At 37.8% G+C, this 20,946-nt stretch overlaps 1 protein-coding gene across 1 annotated transcript in view; it reads left to right on the top strand.

Moving 5' to 3' along the window:
- nme7 (NME/NM23 family member 7) overlaps positions 1-20,946 on the top strand; it is a 43,511-nt gene that overhangs the window by 18,424 nt on the left and 4,141 nt on the right. Inside the window, exons 9-10 of the mRNA XM_055213524.2 lie at positions 461-529; positions 4,005-4,106. Of these exons, the coding sequence (XP_055069499.1) occupies positions 461-529; positions 4,005-4,106 (171 nt within the window). The remainder of the gene's footprint in view (positions 1-460; positions 530-4,004; positions 4,107-20,946) is intronic.

The following is a 20,946-nucleotide window of genomic DNA, read 5'->3' as shown; positions in this document are numbered from 1 at the left end:
ATCTTAAAATTTAAAAATATACTCTCTTCCAGAGAATAAATTCATGTGAACAAACAGCAAACTCAATTGTTTTTTTCCCTTTGGTGTAACCTGACCCCACCATCGACCATATAATCAGTGACCATTTCAGTAGCCTCCCACATGTCCAAATGAGTCTTTAGCTGACCAATTACAGGTCAGCATGTCTGTCACATGATCCTGCTGAAAATAGTGTACAGAGGATGCCCTGGGGCTAGAGTGGATCAATGATGGTTTTGCTACTATTATAAAGCATGTATGCCCTGTCCTAAGTTTGTGGTTTATGAAAAGAATGATGGGATGATGTGATGTCAACTTTTCTGACTCATTAAAACATTGTTTTGTCTACATTTGCTTATTTATCTAAAAAACAATGTTCTTATATTCAATAAAATGAATTGTGTTTTATAATTTAAAATGTTTTAACATTTCTGTTCTGTAGTTCAGCATGGATCGAGCCAATGCTGAGGAGTTTTTAGAGGTTTATAAAGGGGTCGTAGCAGAATACACTGTAAGTATATGTTGCTTAACTCTCTATGCTGCAATTAGGTATTTCAGTAAATGATACATTTATAAGCCTTTTGAATGTACTTTTTCATTTCTGTGTAGCCATTGTAACATTCAAAACCTATTCAAAACCCTGTCACAGGATTTCAGTTCTGTTGCTTTGTGTGGTTCAGATGAGCAGTTATATTTAATTATTCATGAGGAGAGTGGGTGTAGTCGCTGAAAGGTTGATCGATGGATCATTCATCTGTGTCTAACCGCAAACTTTTCTCCCTTTCTACCAAAAAAAATGATGGCATTTTTCTTGGATTAAATCACACTACATGGAAAACACTTACACTCCTTGTTATTTTTTAGCTTTAATCAACTGATTTTTATCTTTGAATTTTAGCCAAATAGCTATCATTTATTTAGATAACGTACACCTAAACTTTTAGACCAAAATTGACCCATTTTGGTTCTGGATAATTTATGCCAGAGGCTATTTTGGAGTAAAGGGCTTTGGCTGTTGCCATGAAAACTACCTCATCAACATGCTGATTGCCTGACATTTACCAAAGCACAGACTACAGACAGCAGGTGCCCAAATAACACACACTGACAACACTGTTACTGAACTGTAACCATGTAAATGTTTGTGTGAATCTGCAAACAAATATGACTTGACTCTACAATTTCTTTATGATGTTCTGGCAATGTGCTCTTTTTAGTATAGCTGTGGTGATTTTGTCATCCTATATCAAGACCCATTAGGGGCTTGATATCTGTAATGTATACCCTGTTATCTGCCCTCACTCACCAGACTACATTACCTATCATCCTTTGCACCCCATCATACACTATCTTTATTTACCGTCTTTCCCTGTTCACCATTACCCATACTGTATTTATACTCACCATTGTCTTTATTCATTGTTGGTTCTCATCGTTGTTTTATGTGTATATCATCATCTATGGATCTATGAATTAAAGTTATAGTTTTAATGTTACCTGTCATTCTTGTCCTTCCTACACATACTGTGACAGAAGAACCGACCGAACCGTGTTTTATAGTTTAGCTTTCCCTATCCCCTGCCCCTGCTGTTCGCGTCCTGTGCCTTGAGCAGCGAGATCGCTCCCTCGAGGAACACTTATTGGACTTTTTGGATTTAACACCTTTTACCCCCTTCCTGGACTACTGCGTTTGCACATTTCTTCGTGCTGGCATAAATACCGCCACACGCTTGCAGTTGTCCAGGAACGGACCTCAAGGGAGCTTCATCGCATTTGTGGAGTAGGTGCTGGTCTCCTATGAATCGGTTTTCACCGTTGAGGTTGGCACCAACCCCACTCCTGACCCAGAACCCTGCCATCCATCATCCCGTTGCACGAATCTACATGAGCCCTTCGCTGACAGAGAGTCAGAGCCCGGTGCGACAAAGAAGCCAGCTCCGAAGACAGCAACTGAGCCTAACATTGCACCGGAGCCCGAGCCTCCAACGTCTGATAAAGTGCGTGAGCCGGCAATATTGTGCATTGGCGTGGGAGTCCTCAAGCTTTTTCTGGACTCTGGGAACATTAATACACTTCAATGAATATTGCCTGTTGTCAACTCCGGCGGTCCCATCCAACTCACCATCGTCTCCGCTGATCCCATCTAGCTCGACCTCATCTCCGCTGGTCCCATCCAGCTCATCCTCGTCTCTGCTAGTCCCGTCCAGCTTATTGTTATGTCCCCTGGTCCCGTCCAGCTCACTCTTGTCTCTGCTGGTCCCGCCTGGCTTACCTCCTGCTCTGCCTACGTTAGCCACAGCATCAACCATGGGTCCGCTATCACCAGAAGATTCCTCAGCTCACCATTCACCAGCTGCCAGCTACCTTGGGGTCGGAGGATACCTGGTCTCCACCTCCAGCTGTCGAGACACTGACTCCACCTCGGCCCTACGACCCATTAGCTCCACCTTGGCTTCTTGGTTCCTCAACTCCGTCGTGGCCTGTCACCAGCTCCACCAAGCTCCCTCGTCCCTCCGCCTATGCCTTGGTCAGCCGTCGACCATCCGCAATTTCGGGTGTCTTACAAAGTTAAATCAATATATTGTTTGATGTGAATGAGTGGCTAAAATGGTTTTTACATCTTTTGTAGCAAATTCTCAGCGCTACAGGATCCAGTACTTTTTTGTTTATGAACAAATGTACAGTATGTACTTTAAAAAAATTTACCAACTAAACATCATTTACTTAAAAATATAAACATGTACATACATGTTACTCCCATATTATTGTAGCACAGTTTGTGCTGAAAACAGTGTTATGTGAAATTAGCCATCAATATGCTTTAACTTTTTCCCCGCCATTGAAGAGATAAATTGTCAATTAAGAGAAAACGCTTTCCTGCCAATGATGAGTTTTTCTGGCAATCCGTATTTCCGCTAATATCCACCAGGTGGCACTCTATACCCAACTTATAAAATCCGGAAGCAACCGTTTAGGGCAAACAGTAAGAACTCAGTTTATGTTTTGATCATTGCTCTGAATCTGATCTCTATAAAAAAACTGCAATTATCTCAGCTTTTTGCTCAAAATTTTGTATTTTTTAAGAAACCTACCCATATTTGAGTTCTTTAATTTGATATATTGTATATTTATATATTTAAAGAAGAACATTTTCTGAAAGGCATTAAACTTTTGTGAAAATCATACAAATTTTTTTTTTTTTAAATGCTGGTGGGAAAAGAGTTAAGCAACTGAAAAAAGCTAACCTATACTTTAAAACTACCATTCTTCCTTTTTAAAGATAATAAAATAATTACTTTCTTAAGCTTGAATATGTTATTTATTTTTATTATTGTGATTACAGTACACAGCCACTGATAGAGATGTGGAGACTTGGGAAGCTTTTTGATCGGCTTTTCTGTCTTTATTCTTTGCCAATAACCTTACTCCACTCGCTTACTCATGTAGGTTGTAAATACTTTTTGATGGACTTTAGCGGATATTTAATGACTTTGACTGTTGTTTTTATTTCTGTACATCTTGAAAATACTTCATTTTGAAGAAAAAAATCTGTAGTAAAAAATGACACTTCACAAGTTTAAGAATTTGTCTTGGAGAACCAAAAATTTTTGATTATGAAAGATTAAAACCTGCCAGTTTTCAAATGTAGTACTTACAACTGAAGAGCTCAGATGCAAAAGCCCCTAAACACCAACTCTTTAAAAAGTTTAATGGTCTGTGCTTGGTGGGCACTCTGTCATATAAATCCCAAACGCATGCTAAAAACTAGTCTTGTTGCAGATAACCTGTGCAAAGAACAGTAGCAACAATTGTTAGCTTTGACAACCTTTAATTTATATTTATATTAAGAGGTGAACAGGTAACCCGAGTCTACCAGCTGCTCCAATGTTATCCCAAGGTCTGTTCAAATAATAAGCCCTTTCATTGGTACAGGCTCGGCAGGTAAAGCAGGGAGAATAGTTAACTCTTGATTACTTGTGTTGCAGAATATGGTGGATGAACTTTGTTCTGGACCTTGCATGGCCCTAGAGATCCATGCTCCTGACGCACCCAAAGCCTTCCGGGAGTTCTGTGGACCAGCTGACCCTGTGAGTGACCCTGTGAATTGAATAACTTATAGCATTATAATATGTATTTTATTTCCACCAAACACCAAACGCAGGACAATAACTACTAATGCTTAATACATTCTGTACTAAGCATACAACATATAAAGTCTCTTTATGATCATATTAAGGTTGTAAATAAGATTTAATGGTCCCTCTGTCTCTTGGACTCAGTGACCTCTTTAACTGTATGTATCATGTACTCTCAGTCACTCTGAAGGCATATCACCTGAACACCCAGGTAAAATCCAGCTTTGTGTCTGTACAGCCAGTAGATATGTACACCTCCATCAAGGTTTAGTCTTGCACAAAAGATTAGTCTGCTTGCTTATGTTGCATGAAGAATGGGTCTGTTCTTGGTGGCCACCATCCAAATTGCAACTGGTAGAGGAAGCCTGGTACATTCAGTTGATAGTTTTGATATACACTTAGATAAAAATTACAATCTTTGCTTATTGGAGTCATTGTACTAGGGTTATCAACCTTTAATATGGTACTAAAAGCTTTGATAATGTGGACTTTCAGTGTAGAGCTCCCGCATGGTCTATTTCTTGTGAATCAAGTACTGTAGGGTTAGAAAGGTAGATTATGTGCCATGGGGAGTTTAGTTTCAAAGTTTAAAAAATTAGAGTATTGTTGATTTTAGTCCATGTGGCAATCCTACATATTCACACAAGTATTCTCCTCTAAAAAAATTGATGACTCATCTTGAACTCATCACAATTTTTGTCCAGTGAAATGAAATGCACCTTGCACCTGCCTCTGACTGGCAAGACCACAGCAAGTAGCAAACCATTTTCCAAGCCTGTGGTGTCAACTAAAGGTTATCAACTTTCTGATGCACTAAGAAATATGTTAAACCCAAGAAAGGTGCACTCATTAAATTAAATATTTTTTGAAAAATGCTAATTTTCCAGCTCCCCTAGAGTTAAACATTTGATTTGATTTTTACCGTTTTGGAATCCATTTAGCCAATCTCCGCGTCTGGCAGTACCACTTTTAACATAGCTTAGCATAATCCATTGAATTTGATTAGACCATTTAGCATCACGCTCAAAAATAACAAAAGAGTTTCGATGTGATATTTCGCAATGATATTACGCAGTGCCCGAAATACTCCTCTGCTATTGAAAGTTACCAGGGAAACTATTTTCAGGCGCTGCGTAATATCATTGCACCTTCTGCAGCCATGTTACGGCAGCAAAGTCCTTAATTATTACGCCAGAATGAGAGTTCAGTTCCTAGCCATATCGGCCTAGAAAATCGCAACTTTTAATTTTCCGTCGATCTTAGTGCACGATGTAACTACAGAAGAGTCAAGCTTTTAAATAGGAAAAATATCGAAACTCTTTGGTTATTTTTTAGTGCGATGCTAATGGTCTATTTAGATTTCATGGATTATGCTAAGCTATGCTAATAGTGGTACCGCCAGACCCGGAGATCGGCTGAATGGATCCCAAAACGGTAAAAATCAAACGTTTAAGTCTAGGGGATCTGGAAAATGAGCATATTTTCAAAAAAAGTGGAGTGTCCCTTTAAGGCATTTTATTGATAATACACATGGGAGAAGAAGTGGTAGAATAAAAAATGTACAAATTTTAAACCAAACTGGGGGCACATTTTTAGAAAGGTTATACACTTTAATAGTTTGATAAATGTATCTTTTATTTGTTTTGGAAATTTTTAGTTTATACTTAACACAACAGGATGTTCCCCTGTTTTTTGAATGGCTTTGATATACTAATCATGACTCTAGTGTAATGACCTTAACAAGGTCAAAATTGATTGCTCAATAACTGGTCCCCATGAAAAAAGCTGTTTACTTCTGAATTGACAACTCCGCCCTCTGTCCAACCCCTTCTTCTCTTTCTCACACACAGAAACACACAGGATGCAGAATGATAGAAAACAGCATGTGATTGAATTTTAAATGCTCTGTAGTCTTTCAGTATATATTTTACTGGATCTTTGGGTAAATCACTCTTTTTTCCCCCTGTGGTTTTCATTCTTTATTGCAGCTGGTTGTATGGCTGGTAAATAAACAGTGCCAGTATGATGTGTAAAACACAGCTATTGTGTGTGTGTTTAGATTAGGTCAACTGGTAGTGTAGACATTGTAGTGTAAACACTTGTCTGTGCACTCATTATTTTCCACTCACCCAATCATCTATCATCATAAATGCATATACAACAGAATTGTGTGCAGAGACCTAGCACCACAGCTCTTTGTTGGAGCTTGTATACTAACTCTAAGGCACACATACACTTTACAGCTTCAACGTCAAGGTTCATTGAAGGTCAGTGAACATTTTGGAATGAAGTTTTACTAACAAGTTGTTTAACCTACTATAAGTTTTTTAATAAAAATGACTTTAACTGTCAAACATTTGTGGTCCATTGCAGATGCCATAGTGTGTGTGTTCACACAGTTTTTTTTTTTTTACAAAAGTTGTCACTGGGACAGGACCTTTAAACATGGTCCTATTAAGGTACAGATATGTACGTTGAAGATATCAGTATGTGCCTCTACATGCGCTTTTCCATTGCATAGTACCTCATGGTTTGGGTTGGGTCAGCTTACTTTTGGGGGCTTTTCCACTGGGTGGAGTACGTAGTACCCGATACTTTTTAGTACCACCTCGGTTGGGGTTTCAAGCGACCCGAGCTGATACCAAAACGTGACGTGAAAACACTGCAGATCACTGATTGGTCTGAGAGAATCGTCACTACCAGCGTCATCGCTATAATGTAAAAAGTTTCCTTTACCTTCGTGCTAGCTTGTGCTGTCTCGAGTAAACCTGTTGTCATTTGTGCTTTGCTATAAGTTCCCAAACTCACTTTTAGTGATGAACACATCTACAGGTTTAGAACCAGCAACACCATAACAGTTTTTTCCAGACGTGCAGTTTGTGGCGGCGCATTCGTGACGTGCACATCCGCATATTTGCTTAAATGCAACTTAAATAAGGCTCATCGGAGTGCATCGACTGACCCACGAGTGTTTGTACAGAAACTGTTATGTGAGACAGAGGTAATGATAAGTGTGATGTTTTGGCAGACTGAGAAATAAATGAATGTATGGGGATGTATAGACGGTTTCAGCAGTAACAACATAAACAAGCGGCTGTTGTGGTCCACACGTAACTTCTGCTAAGAATAAATAACAACAAAGTTCTTTAAATGTAGTTTATTTGTATAACAAGCAAAAAACAACACATAGATTACCTAGGAAACCAAAACATTTGTTCAAGAGATCAGTTTAGCATCTAGTCAGACCATAAAAAACGAAACCGGAAGTAAAGTTCGGATCCAGACGTTTATCGCATCAGCGCACGTGCGTCCGATGAAACCGTCTATAGCATTTCAACAATGCTTTCACTTGTATGATGTCACAGCAGTAGGCAATGCAAATATAACGACACGCCTATAATCCCTCCCACTCTGAAGTGTTCCTAAACTCGATGGAAAAGCTAACCAACCCAAGTGAGGTGAGCTGACCCGACCTAAACCGTGGGGTACTATGCAATGGAAAAGCTCCATAAGGTACCAATGTGTACCACTTGTATACATGTGTGAGCCACTTACACACTTAATATATTTTTCCATATGTTGTCATTAGATTCCAAGTTTTAGGTTATTGAGTATCAAGGATAAAAATGAGAAGTCATTATTGTTCACTCTGGTGAGCTGTTGACTGCTGAGACTAAACAATTCAGTGAATTCTGTCTGTTTCTCATTCCAATCTATTATATTGGCTAAAAAAGATTCGGAATATAATGCTTGAGTAGTTTGGACCAATTTTATACAAATTTTGTAGTTTGACATCACAGTCCTTGTTTACTTGAGAAAAGAGCAGCCAGAATATCAAATTTTCTGTTCCACAAAAGAAATAAAGAACAGATCACTCTGACGGTCTAAATTTAAATGGATTGTGTGAATGAAGGGGACGATATAATGTTTGAGAAATATTGTCTGCATTGTTTGTGAAGGATTAGTTGTAGTTCATAAAGAGAGGATAATATTCCTCATTGCCATCTGAGTCTGAAGGCCGCAGGCTTTTAAACCCTTTACAAACCCAAAGATTACAATAAATCGTGTTGCAATGTGTAAGGTTTCGTTGGATTTTGACCGTCGAAGTATCAGTTTCACGTCAAAACCTTTTAAAACCTTCCGATGGTAGAGTTTGGTGATCAGTATGGTAAAGATTGGAAAGAAGGGTTGGTGCTTGATGATGTGGTTAGTCTGTCAAACGTGCGTCACTAACTACTGTTTTGGGTGCCAGCCAGAGGTTCTTCTACTGCTTTCTCACTCATTGTCCCTTGTTGCTCTGGCTGCCGAAGTCACTTTAGTGCCATGTAATTGCTTACCAAAAGGCACTGAAGTGAGGACTAGGGGAGTAGCCCTGTAAAGTTTATTTTGGATTTAAAAAGAGGGTCATATTAGGGAGCAGTGCCACAGGACATTCTGTCTTTATGTGAAAAAAACACAGGAACATGTCTAACATATTAGACCTGAAGATTACCAGGGATGTTTATACCACTTCCATGTAGTCTTTGTGTTCTGGTATAACATACAGTATAAATAACATATAATCAGACCCTTTAAAGAAACATGAGATGGATTAGACTTATGCTGCGTGTACACTGCCAGCGACTAAAAACGACAGAGCGACCAAATCTTGTTAATTTCAATGGAAATTTGGCATCTTCTGGCAATAGCAGTGACCATTGGAGATAGACAGTGGGTGTATCCAGCTATGAAAACAACTGATGAGCAAATGACTTTCGGGAGCGACTACCAATGAGGCGACAGAGTTATTAAGACAACGGTTATTTGTTTGTTTATAATTGTTACTAGGACAACCAGAATTAGGAACCCCTCCTAACGACCTCATTGAAAGAGACAAGCAACACACAGTGGCATAGTCGCTGGGGGTGTGCACAGTGCACACAGCATTACAGTGGATAGAGTTGGGAACGTGAAACCAATTCTTATCCAGAACTGCTTTTAAATGAAATGTTATAAATTATGTTCCTATAAACTATATTTAATCACTTTTACTGTAGCTTTGACTGCATGTATGGCTACATTGCTGTTCTTACTTTACAGGGCCACCGCAAAAGAAATAGTGTTGACTGGATTGAGTCTGAATTATATGTGATGAGAGAGGAAGACTGGTTGTCGCATAATAATACAAAGTGCAATGTTTACGCTGGTTGAACGCAACAGTGAACATTTAGTCTGACAAGTGCGGTTTGCCTTGTGTATGCATGTCCTTTATGAACCACTTCTCTTTAATGAACCAGTCAAACAAACTTCAAAATCAATCTGAGACCCATGAGTTATCAGTTGAAATCAGCCTAATGACTCTGACTTACTGACTAAATGGGTATGAGCAGATCTTGACTTATTCGCTGCAAGTTATTACTTTTGTCACGTCGACTCAAAATGAAGGAAGAACTGTTATTGTGTCATGTTTTTCATGGTGCATTCACACGGGGCGTAAGCGTTAACGCTTCCCATTCACTTTTAATGGGTAACGTCATGCATTGCCGAAGTGAATTGTGGATTCGTCGGCGCCGCGTCAGTGTCATTGCTCACAGCAGAAGTTGAACATTTCTCCACTTTTCAAGCGAAAACGCGTGCGTCAGCCAATCAGATCGCCTTATGCAAATAACCTAGGCAGAGCCAGCCAATTACATTTATGAATGACCGGAGCATGTGTAGCGGCCACTGTGATTGGCTGTTGGCCACGCTTCAGACAAGCCTTCCGTTAAGGGTTAACGCTTACGCCTGGTGTGAATGTACCGTTATACTGTAAAGCTGCATTCAGACTAGCAGTAGCAGAGCGACATGATCTTATTGATTTCAATGGAAGCTTGGCGACTTCCGGCGACACGAGCGACAGTGACTGTTGACTACTGAATGAGGCGTGTCCAGTCGTGTGACAAAGCTGAGAAAAGTTTAACTTTATGCAAATGATGAGCGACTTTCTGGAGTGGCTATCAATGAGAGTGATGCAGTGGAGTTCACGTCATCCGTCTCTCGTCAGTTACTGGAGTGAATGTTACTCATTTGTCATGACAACCAGATTTAGAAACGCCCCCTAACGACCTCGTTGAAAGAGACCATGAACACACAGCGAAAAGTCGCTTGTAATGTAAATGCGGCCTAAGGGTGCACTCACACTGTCCAAACCAAACCGCGCTCAGGTGTGTTTGACCCCCAAAGCCTGGTTAGTTTGACTAGTGTGATCGCCCTGTACCGAGCCCGCGGGCGCGGTTTGGTTAATCGTGCCCCGGCCGGGTTGCAGAGGTGGGCTGGAGCGTGGTTCACTTAGGCTCAGTCGCGGAAGGCCATGGTGTGAGCGCAATCGTGCCTGAGCACGATTCAAAAGGTGAACGCCAATTGCGCGACCACTCACCTTCATCTGCCTCCGTAAAAAAACTTTTTGATGCACGCAGCAGAGTTATGTGAATGTCCGAGCTGCACACGTGACAGATCAACTAAGCAATGCGATGACATGTAAGGGGGCTGTCAGTCATCGCACACCAAACGACTCCGAATAAAAAAACACAGACTTAACATTATGATGGGTTCCGGTGTAAAGAGTGCGCTTTACTTCCTGCTTTTTTCAAAACAATCGCATCGTAATGCCAAAAGCGTGCCCAGGCTCGGATCGATAAAAGTAAAGTGTGAGTACGTGGATCTAGGGGAGTAGGGAGGGGGGGGGGGACAAGCGCGCTGGGGCTTGGTTTGGATAATGTGAGTGCAACCTAAGTCCTGTGATCTGATCTTGACATGTTAAGTTCGACATCAGAAGGGGGGCTAATTTCAATGACCTATTTTTTCACATGCTTGCAGAGAATGGTTTACCAAAACTAAGTTACTGGGTTGTTCTTTTTCACATTTTCTAGGTTGATAGAAGGACTGGGGACCCAATTATAGCACTTAAACATGGAAAAAGTCAGATTTTCATGACATGTCCCCTATAAGGCTTAATATAATTTGAAGCCAGTCCTTTTGGAGCCAGTCTCTTGCGGCCATTTGATGAATTGCGGTTTAAGTCACTTCCGTGTTGACTTCACGATAGAAACCAGAAGGTTGCCCCTTGCAAAACACTGGAATATATTAGGATATTGACCTAATTTTTTAGCTTAATTCAGAAGGGACAGTGAAGAGTGACTTGAGACTTTTTTAGAAGTGACGATTTTTGTTCATGTACTTAGAGGGTTTTGCAGCAAAAGTCACATTTGCTAAATACTAATCAAATGACTAAAGTAACATGTATAAGAAAATACGGCATTTCAATTACTGATTAATTACCTTTTCATTGCTATGTGTAATTACTGAGCATAAACATAAGAGCCTGATAAAAAAAGAAAACATGTCAGATGCACTTGGAGGGTTTTGCATCTGAGCTCATATTACATTTTTACATCACTCCATCCAAGCAATCAAATGAAAATACACACCAAAGGATTTTGTTAAACCATCTACTCTTAGTTCAGATGAAGAACTCTGCAGATTGCTGCCAAGTCTTAGAGCCTCAAAAATTCACCCTGTGAGAGTTTAGATTGACCATAAACCAGACTAGAATGTATCTCCTTTATTTGATTATGTACAAATGTTTATTTTCATTGTCAGTCATTGTTATATCAGATCAAAGGTGTGTGGAATCTGATCATTGTTTTAGGGTAATAGGCAAAAAACTAAACCACAAGCATTGTAGTTTTTATGGGGAAAAGTGTTATTTCTTTACAGTGGAATTTGACGAAAGTTTTTGTAAGGATCTCTTAAAACTTTTAGTATTTGTAGTTTTGTGTCGCTGGCTTTTACTAATGGTATCTGTGATTCTGAAACACTGTGCTTCTCTCCAGTACCTTGATGTTAAAGATATCTTTATCATGTTAACACATGCAGAAAAAATACAACATGCTGGTATGTGTGAAGGTAGTAGAACTGTTCATAAAGACTGATCCTATTAGCTTAATGATGTGAACAGTGTTTGGAGCTTTTACATTTCTTATTGCTTCTTGTTTTGAACTTTTTGTTCAATGTAACCAGATTCTCTGACTCTGATATCTCCGTATACGAGGAAACGGTGTCTAGGAAAAAATTCCTAGAACAAGCAACAATGTAGTTTCCAAATATGTGAAATTGCAGTCTGCTGCATTATTACAGCAGATTAACTTCTGAAAAGAATCAACTCTACTTTTCCTGTGTAGCAAAGCCCTGTAAATACCTATTGTTACTTTGCTGCATTCATTTCTGTTTGTATATTAGAGCTTATGATAAGCTGGAAGACTAACTTGTCAAAGGATAAAAAGAAAAAATAGCCATTTGTATTTTTTTGGGTGTGAGAACATACAGAGGTTCACTTCTCTTAGTTGTACTTAAGTCTCATATGGCGTTGAAGCTCATGAATAATGTATTGTGCCAAAAGATCGTATCAACTGACAAAGTTCAACTGACTGTCTGTCAATGACTGACTGGCTTTCAGCTCCAGGTGCCAAAATACAGTAACTAATCCTGCACTTGGAAACGAAGGTAACTTGTAACAAGGTGGTAAACCTATACAGTGGGAATGTAATAGTGCCGGGTTCATCACAGACAGGGGAGATAAGATGAAGTACTGGATGTGTTGTGGACGCCACGTATGTCTACTTCAGACAAGAGCGTAGGGTTTGGGTGTTGCTTAGCCTTTAGTTTGACATTGGAAAGGCATATGTGTCATTTCATGACCTTCAGATACATCAAAGCTAAACACAATTTCCTAACTAGTGTTATGGAGGTAGAATTTTGTTTTTATACACAGTGAGGAAAATAAGTATTTGAACACCCTGCTATTTTGCAAGTTCTCCCACTTAGAAATCATGGAGGGGTCTGAAATTGTCATCGTAGGTGCATGTCCACTGTGAGAATCATAATAAAAAAAATCCAGAAATCACAATATATGATTTGTTTAACTATTTATTTGTATGATACAGCTGCAAATAAGTATTTGAACACCTGTTTATCAGCTAGATTTCTGACCCTCAAAGACCTGTTAGTCTGCCTTTAAAATGTCCACCTCCTCTCCATTTATTATCCTATTATCCAAAAAGGTTCCCCTGCTTAAACCAGCACATGTCCAGGCCCGTCTTAAGTTTGCCAGTGACCATTTGGATGATCCAGAGGAATCATGGGAGAAAGTCATGTGAGACCAAAATAGAACATTTTGGTTATTATTCCACTAAACGTGGAGGGAGAAGAATGATGAGTACCACCCCTACTGTGAAGCATGGGGGTGGTAGCATCATGTTTGGGGGTGTTTTTCTGCACATGGGACAGGGCGACTGCACTGTATTAAGGAGAGGATGACCGGGGCCATGTATTGCGAGATTTTGGGGAACAGCCTTCTTCCATCAGTAAGAGCATTGAAGATGGGTCGAGGCTGGATCTTCCAACATGACAATGACCTGAAGCACACAGCCAGGATAACCAAGGAGTGACTCTGTACGAAGCATATTAAGGTTCTGGCGTGGCCTAGCCAGTCTCCAGACCTAAACCCAATAGAGAATCTTTGGAGGGAGCTCAAACTCTGTATTTCTCAGCGACAGGCCAGAAACCTGACTGATCTAGAGAAGATCTGTGTGAAGGAGTGGGCCAAAATCCCTCCTGCAGTGTGTGCAAACCTGGTGAAAACTACAGGAAACGTTTGACATCTGTAATTGCAAACAAAGGCTACTGTACCAAATATTAACATTGACTTTCTCGGGTTTTCAAATACTTATTTGCATCTGTATCCTACAAATAAATAGTTAAAAAAACATACATTGTGATTTCTGGATTTTTTTTAGATTATGTCTCTCACAGTGGACATGCACCTACGATGACAATTTCAGACCACTCCATGATTTCTAAGTGGGAGAACTTGCAAAATAGCAGGGTGTTCAAATACTTATTTTCTTCACTGTATGTAACCGCAGGTGTCAGCAAATTAGTATTTATTGGTCTTAGGAGTTTAATAGTTTAAATTAAATTCTGGGTTGTTTTAATTCCCAGTTCATCCCTTTTTGACCCAACACTGGGTTGAAAATCTTCATTTTTAGAGTTGGTGTATATACAGTACTGTGCAAAAGTCTTAGGCCACCATGCTACCATTAGATTTGTTGTTTTTGCAATTGTACAGTGATCATAAATAATTATTTCTCAGTCTCTTTATTAGAATAAAACCAGAAAATACAGGAAATGTGTTTGTAGTATTAACAACTGTATAAAATTATAAACTGAAGTGTCAAGTATTTAGGGTAAACTCCCGTTCCACTTGAGCTGCAGGATCTCTTAAAGCTGAATGAAATTAAATCCTAATTTGTAATTCTAATCGAATGACTTCAGGACTTTAGTCTTCTTTATAAAAGCTCAAGATGTGTTTCGTGCCAAGAGAGGTCACACTAAATACTGATTGAGGCCTAAAAAAGACATTTACTTTTGAAAATTGTTTACACATTTCCTGTATTTTCTGTTTGTATCTTAATAAAAAGAGTGAAAAATAAATATGGATGGACAGAACTTTACTAAAACAACAAAGCTGGTGGTAGTGGCTTTAGACTTTTACGCAGTACTGTATTGTCCTTATGAAAATGGATATTTAATATGCATTTTATTAAGGACTACATTTTCCTTTCATGCTATCATTATGTAATGTTTTTTCAGAAAAGCATCCATAAATCGCTCATTAGTACCTTGGGAAGCAACTGCGTTGCTCTCTAATAACATTTGTCTATGTACATTTCCTTTTGTAAACCAAATTGTTGTTCACCCACATATTACATTATTAGATCAGTCAGGGTTTAATCATGTTCTCCGATGTTGCTGAGTGCTAGCAGTGTTTCAGGGTTGTAAGCAAGCGGCCAGAAAGGCAGGGCCGTGGAGACCTGCAGTTACCATAGCAGTGTTCCCTTAGGAGGCTCCGGTGTCACCCCACAGCATCAACTGCTGCTTAATTAAGGCCCTCTTACATCAGAATGGCACCAGGAACAGGGAGTGGGTGAGTCATGTGACTGACACCAAACTGGAGCTTTCTCAGACAATATGCACGTCAACCGGCACAAATTAGTGTTGATCAAGACTATGGTATTAGGACTTCAAAATAGTTAATACATATTTTAAAATATTCCTGTATACAACTAAACACAAAACAAGAAATGGACAGATAGTCACTGAGTTAATTATTATTTACCATATGCAACTTGCAGGGACGTTCCACCTGTCCCCCCCACCTGTAAAATGTTTTGCTCGAATCGATAATGATAGTGATGATAGAGGACATTGTGATTGTCAGCAATTCCCCAGTTCATACGTCATCCAGCTTGGGACTGAGCTTTCGTTTTCTTCTTAGCTATAATCTTAAAGGGATAGTTCACCCAAAAATGTTGTTACAAACCCATATACATTTTTGTTCTGCTGAACATAAAGGAAGATATTTTGAGGAATATTTGTAATCAAACCGTTTGTGAACCCCATTGACTTCCATAGTAGGAACAAAAGAATACTATGTAAGTAAATGGGGTCCATGAAAGGTTTGGTTAGAAACATTTCTCAAAATATCTTCCTTCATGTTCAGCAGAACAAATAAATGTACTTTTTCACACTTTTTATTGCCTTGTAGCTTAGTGAAAAGTTTACTTAAACATAGGATTGCATGAGGGGTTACTTAAGGTTAGGGATCTAAACAACCCCCTAATGTAGGGTTAAACCCAGGGATGTTAAGCTTGGGCCACACTTGAAGATTTTCTTATCAGATGATATTCATAATGAACACCACAAACATGAAAATAAAAAAATCGACAATTTAACAGTTTTGTTACTAGAGTGTCTGGAGTGCTGCTATATGGTCATGACAGCACACCACACCCCTTCAGATTCCCTTCACAAACAACGCGAGTTTCGACTGAGATCACAGGAAATCTCGCCATCTCTCTCGTCGTCAAATGTGACTTCACAGTAAACAAACTTGGCGGATGACAGGCATGAAATGGCATTAAGGGGATAGTTCACCCAAAATAATTTTTTTTTTTAAATCTGTATAAGTTTATTTTTTCTTTCTTTTTTTTATTATAAGTGCAAAACATACAACAGATAGTTAAGTAGTAAAAAAACCAACAACAATTGTTACGATGGTTTTGTTCTGTGCAATGATAATAAGCGAACTAATAATAATAAAAATAATAATAAATTAAACTGATAATAATACAGATGATGATATTGTTATGAAGCAATGATAATAAGCAAAATAATAATAATAAATTAAACTGATAATAATACATATTTGTGTAGTAATAATAATCATCATTATAATATGTATATTATGCAATAATAGTATGTACAATAATGGTGGTAATAGCAATAATAATTTTAGGGATTGTTATGATTTCAGGATTGTTTTTTTTCTAATCTCATAATAATAACTTAATAATAATAAATGAAAAACATAATGATTATTATTAATAGTAATAATAGTAACAATACTGACAACAATAAACTATAATATTATATAAAAGGATGGTGGTGATATTGATATTTTGTGTTAAAAAAAAAACAGCAACAGTATTAGTAATAATAATAATAATAATAATAATAATAACAACTACATCAACAAAGCTTCTTTTTTATAATGAATACAAAAAATAGTTTGATAAAATGATGGTAAGCACACAGCTGGTTGTAACCACCATTGACCTCCATAGTAGGAAAACAAATATTATGGAACTATTGATAAATAATGAAGAAGATATTGTTGACGGTACCCATTGAAATCCATCGTATTTGTTTTTCCTACTTTGAAAGTCAATGGTTACAATCAGCTGTGTTATCAAAATATCTTCTTTTCATCAAAAACACTTTTTCATCAGTGTTCATCAGAAAAAGAAAATCATACAGGTTTAGAAAAACATGAGGATGAAAAAATGATGACAGGATTTTCATTTTTGGGTGAACTATTCCTTTTAATATTATGTGGACTGCTTTTTACATCTCTGATATCCTATCTGTGTCTGCTCAATGCTATCTCATGGTAATTTGTTTGTATTTTATGAGGTGGCTATTCGTATTCATTTGTAGAACCACATTCGTACATGATTTGCCTTGACCCCTGTGACATTGGGGTTAGGTTTTGTTATTATTATTTTTTATGATAATCGTATTTGCATGATTAACTTCATACGAATTAGCCAACTCGTAAAATATGTACGAATTCTCATGAGGTCAGGCTGGCTTGCTACGCTATGACTGCAGTTGTTATGCTTTATGCAACAGTCTTCTTTCATCAGCTCACTTTTTGATTGGATATCGTTTCATTCCACATGACAATCTACAGCGTGTATGTGTGTTTGTTCTTAGGATTCCCCCCACACAACAGGATTTCTGATCGTTAATATTCAACATGTTGAACATTTACGATTTGCTTTTGAAGCGCTTCCGAGCAGATTCAGTCACTTTTAACACACCACAGAAAAATCGGATAAGACAATTGGTACAACCATAAAGATGATCAGGACTTTTTACCTGGGATTGTCGTAAGGAGGAAAATCATTCCAAATTCGTCCCTATTATCCTAAATCTTAATGGTACATGAATGAATAAAACTTAAAATTATGCAGCCTGTTAATGAGAAGTGTTCTCTTATTTTTTCTATGCGATTGGATTAAATTATACAAAATCTTGTAAAAGAACATTGAAAACAAGCCCTACTGTGTGTATATAGTGACAGGAATAGCTTTAAGACTAAAAAGCTTTTAAGATCTTAAAAAAAGAAACCTTAATATGTATAAGATGTATGCCCTCTTTTACCAAGATAGCCCAATTAGGATGTCTACCCTTGGATAATGAAGACATTTACATTTAAGAATTTGGCAGATGTTTTTATCCAAAGCAATGAGATGTTTTATGAGCTTTCATGTTCCATGGGAATCTATGGGAGTTAGTGCCTTGTATTACCAGTTAAGCTACAGGCATATGAATCATGGATAGTTATGCCATTTTGCATTTTGTTTTTATTGGGGTATTGTAAGTATAAGGTACATATAATCACTGTATAAAGACAGCAATTTGTTCAGGTGTTGATGATTTGGCATGAAAAGACCGATCTTGGCAAGTTTACGCAATACCCTCTTAAATAAAAATAGCTGGAATCTATTGCTCATTCATTAACATACCTGCCAAGCACTTTAGCACATTGACTTTAAATAGCTGTGAGGAGACCCTTATGCGGGGAAAATGAAGAATGAGGTAATGCAGTCTTATTTATTTAAAATAGCTACCTTAACAGGTAAAATACTGGTTAGATGGGAAAAATCAACTGTTCAGGTTAGAAAGTCTGCTTTGCCAGCGCAGCCTGACATACGGGTTGTCTTAAATCCACCCGTTTGACCGATGAAGGGCCTTTTTGCCTGGTGTGACACTGTCACTGCATTTATGCTTGGTAAATTATGTTATATATATTATATAACACATATATTATATAATGTGGATAAAAGTGTGCTGAAATGGCTAAATGACCTGGAACAAGTGTGACTACAGATTCAAATACTCTAGGGGTTTTCCTTGAAAATGCATCTGGTTTTATCAGTAAACATACAATGGGAGGGTTTCTAAGGTAATGATTTTTTGCCGTGGTCTTCACAGACAGTAGTCTGACGTCAGCATGTCCACTCTATTGACTTTCTATTTATGTTGTGTATGACAGAGTGGAGGAAAGGGATCATGTAGTGTGTATTTATAGTGTGTCTGACTGACAGTGACCACACCGAAACAGCACTATGGGTATTGACGTCAAACAGTGGGCATCAAAAATTTATATACCCAACACAATCACTCACGTGATGTTATAATAATACCGTGTTCTTCTCAATAAGAAATCTATGAAAAACGGACAATATTAACTTGTTTATTTTACTAGGCTGTAATATGTGTGTGAACACATAGTGTGAGAGCTTAAGCTCAATAGCTGCTGTTCAGTTGTGGGTAGCTAATGTAATTATAGCAAGCCAGCTTTGCCAAGAATTCTGCAAATCAACCTGCCAGGTATTAATTTTGTACTTCAAGGTACTTGTAAACAACACCATGTCGAAAATCCCATTGCTCTTTTTGGTACATATTTGTGACACTGTCTGTAAAATCCAGGCTAAAGTCTCAGTCTAAATTTTGAGATAAGGAGCATCAAAGTTGGTTTCATTTTAATTTCAATCTTTGTTAATGCTGAGCAAAGATTAATCGTGTTTAATCGCATACAAAATAAAAAAAAGTGTTTTTTGCATAATATATGAGTATGTGCTGTGTGTAATTATTATGTATATATAAATACACACACATTCATGTATGTATGTATTTAAGAAACATTTACATGTGTATATATATTTATTTATATTTTCATATATTCTGTATGATATATAAATTTAAGTAATTATATATAAATTAAAAAATTTCTTAAATAAATATATGTGTGTGTGGTTAAATATACATAATAATTACAGGCAGTACACAGACATATATTATGCAAAAAATCACTTTTATTTTGTATGCGATTAATCGCGATTAATCTTTGCCCAGCACTAATATTGACTGATTAAGGTCACGTCAAAGTTATATTTTCACAAAATGTTCTTTACATTATGTAAGTTGACTTTATGTAGAAAGACTTTAGCTGGGTTTTCATAGACAGGGTCACATTTTCTTAAACCTTCACACAGCACTTTGGTCCCAGAAAATACCTGTAAAATGGCAGACAGGCTTCTGTGTGAACACAAACACGTCCCGTAAATCATTTAACGCACACACAGATTCCGGAAAATAATCCCGGATGCATTTTCCGTGTATTTTCCGTAATGTCTGTGTGAAAAGGGCTTGAGTGGGATGCCAGCACTGCCTGTTGCATTTTTAATAATTTTTTAAAGTCTTTTAAACTTGAATTTTGCTTGTATTGCGTGCATAAACTGCTTGTTAACACGCTTGCCTACACTGTAGAAATTCCTTGTTGCACTTGAATTTTTGGGTTTAATCAGCATGAATTTACAATTCGTTTGAACTTTTCTTGACTAGGGAGAAGTTGCTATAAATTATAAAAAATTACGTTGAAATTTATAGCAACTCCTCACTAGTCAAGAAATGAATTGTAAATTCAAGTTGATTAAACTTAAAAATGTAAGTGCAATGTAAGGAATCTTTTACAGTTTAAGGATTTTTTGTTTTAGTTCGAAGCTGAGGCACATTTGCATTCAAACATATAAGCGTTCTGTATCATTCCTATAAATTTGACTCATTGTGTGTAATAAATATTAATATAACAATAATAATACTCTTCAATTAAATATTGACAGTAAACACAGATTAAACTAAATAGAGATAAAGGACTTCATTACTTCGTCGTCATTCCACGAATAAGTGTCTGAGCCAACAAGATAGGAAAATAATGACTAACCGGCATAAATCTCTAATTATCTCTTGCCTCTCTAGAGCTTAAGCAGGTAAATCGTATGTAACAATGCAGTCTTTATTTTGACTGTGTGTGGTCGGCTTTCTCTTAATGCTGTGTTTGAACTTAGCAGGTAGTAGCCTATTCAAATGGAACTTCAAAGATCAAAATGGAGGTGACAAGATGGGTGTGGCTACGCAAACCAAATTTATTTACACTTAGATAACCCATCCCCCATGGGGCGCGAATGGGGGGGGTTACATTTCCTACGGGTAGAGATTAGCGCAGTAGAGGACAGTACAGCCGGCAGCTCGTGTCCTTGGGAACGTTTCATTTCATCACATTCCATTTTAGCCTTAGCCAGTTGGC

Source organism: Misgurnus anguillicaudatus, chromosome 8 (genome assembly GCF_027580225.2).
Source record: "Misgurnus anguillicaudatus chromosome 8, ASM2758022v2, whole genome shotgun sequence".
NCBI lineage: Eukaryota > Metazoa > Chordata > Actinopteri > Cypriniformes > Cobitidae > Misgurnus > Misgurnus anguillicaudatus.
This window is presented reverse-complemented; position numbering and strand designations above follow the sequence as displayed.